At 38.7% G+C, this 1,454-nt stretch overlaps 1 protein-coding gene across 1 annotated transcript; it reads right to left on the bottom strand.

Moving 5' to 3' along the window:
* Positions 1-302: 302 nt before the first annotated feature.
* On the bottom strand, positions 303-1,193 carry LOC148012538 (uncharacterized). Its single transcript, XM_087669166.1, has one exon. It carries the CDS (start codon positions 1,191-1,193, stop codon positions 303-305), a length of 891 nt encoding a protein of 296 aa, XP_087525292.1.
* Between the last annotated feature and the right edge of the window lie 261 nt (positions 1,194-1,454).

The raw sequence follows: 1,454 nt of genomic DNA, 5'->3' as shown, positions 1-1,454 counted from the left end.
ATGTCTTGCAGCCATGCAACAAACTAATCCTGATCTGATGCGACCCGCATATTCTGTGTAAGTTTCAAAACATTAAAATATTGCCACAAATTGGAACAACATATAGCAGCACCGATAATATCTTCACGCGTACCCTTTGGTACAACATGTTATATTTGCCTAAAATCTCCACCTAGTAGAATAACTTTACCACCAAATGGCATATCACACTGCTTTATATCCTTTAAAGTTCTGTCCAGTGCCTCAAAGGTATTACGATGCAACATAGGAGCTTCATCCCACAAAATAAGACTTGCCTCTTTTTATAGTGCTGCAAGGTGACTTTGAACAGGTATATTGCATGTACAATTATTATCTGCTTGCAATGGAATTTTGAACTTTGAATGGGCAGTACGACCATGTGGCAAAAGCAATGTAGCAATACCAGAGGATGCTGTAGCTATGGCAATGCGACCTTGACTGCGAAGCTTTGCAAGCAAACATTTGTATAGGAATGTTTTTCCAGAACCGCCTAGGCCATCTAAGAAAAATGGTTTACCCAAACCACTATCAATAGCATTCATTATTGTCATAAAACAATTTCTTTGTCCATCATTCAACATAGCTTGCATTGTTAAGAAGGTATTCTCTTGTTCTACCTTATCATATAGTTGTTCATCAAGGATCAAAGGATTTGTGTACTCTTGCATTGTCACCTCAGGCAATCCATGATACTCTGTCAAATTGCATCCATCTTGATCTAAAAGTTTTTGAATATGCATCAACGCATGATTATTGGCCTCATCTTGCATATCAACATTTCGCCTATTTTGCAAGAAGAGTCGATGTTTTATATCCTCTGTCAGCGGAACTAAGAGCTCTTCCCATAGAGCCCCAGGTCGGGCAGGCGAACAAAATACCAAGATGGATGCAAACAAATTTCTTAATTGAGCACCGGTTTGCATCAATGCAGCTTCACGAAAACACATTTGCCATTCATCATCTGTTTCCAACATTCCTTTTGCAATGCAAGCCTCCTTAAAAGTTGAATATACCACATTATCAACTGTACGCAATGCCTCAAAGGATGTGCACCCCTTGCATACAGTGAGTAGTAGGCGCAAATAGTATTTTTCTCCACACGTAGGTGAAACAAAGTATATTCGACCACGTGTTTCCTTGCTTTCTCTTTGTCCACATTTTTTTGTGTGCATTCCAAACCCAAAACATTGGAAAGTCTTGATAGAGAATTATGTTAGCGTCAGGGTGCAAACGACTGCATGTAAACCATTCTGTGAGAGTTGTTTTTTGAGCATTTTCATTTTGCACCACATCACAAATGTTATCTGAGTCACAAAAGGAAACAATATTCTCTCCAGGTAAATGTATTTGCAATCGTTGAATATCGGGTTTCTCATCATGAAGTTTGAATTCAAGTATTCGCCAACATGCTTCAAAGCTGAAATATATCGTGC

Source organism: Lygodium microphyllum, chromosome 27, assembly GCF_053477565.2.
Source record: "Lygodium microphyllum isolate KBCC chromosome 27, Lygodium_microphyllum_v1.1.10, whole genome shotgun sequence".
Taxonomy (NCBI): Eukaryota; Viridiplantae; Streptophyta; class Polypodiopsida; order Schizaeales; family Lygodiaceae; genus Lygodium; species Lygodium microphyllum.
This window is presented reverse-complemented; position numbering and strand designations above follow the sequence as displayed.

Coding starts and splice junctions, on each gene's coding strand:
- LOC148012538 (XM_087669166.1), bottom strand. CDS start 1,193: ATGCACACAAAAAAATGTGGACAAAGAGAAAGCAAGGAAACACGTGGT.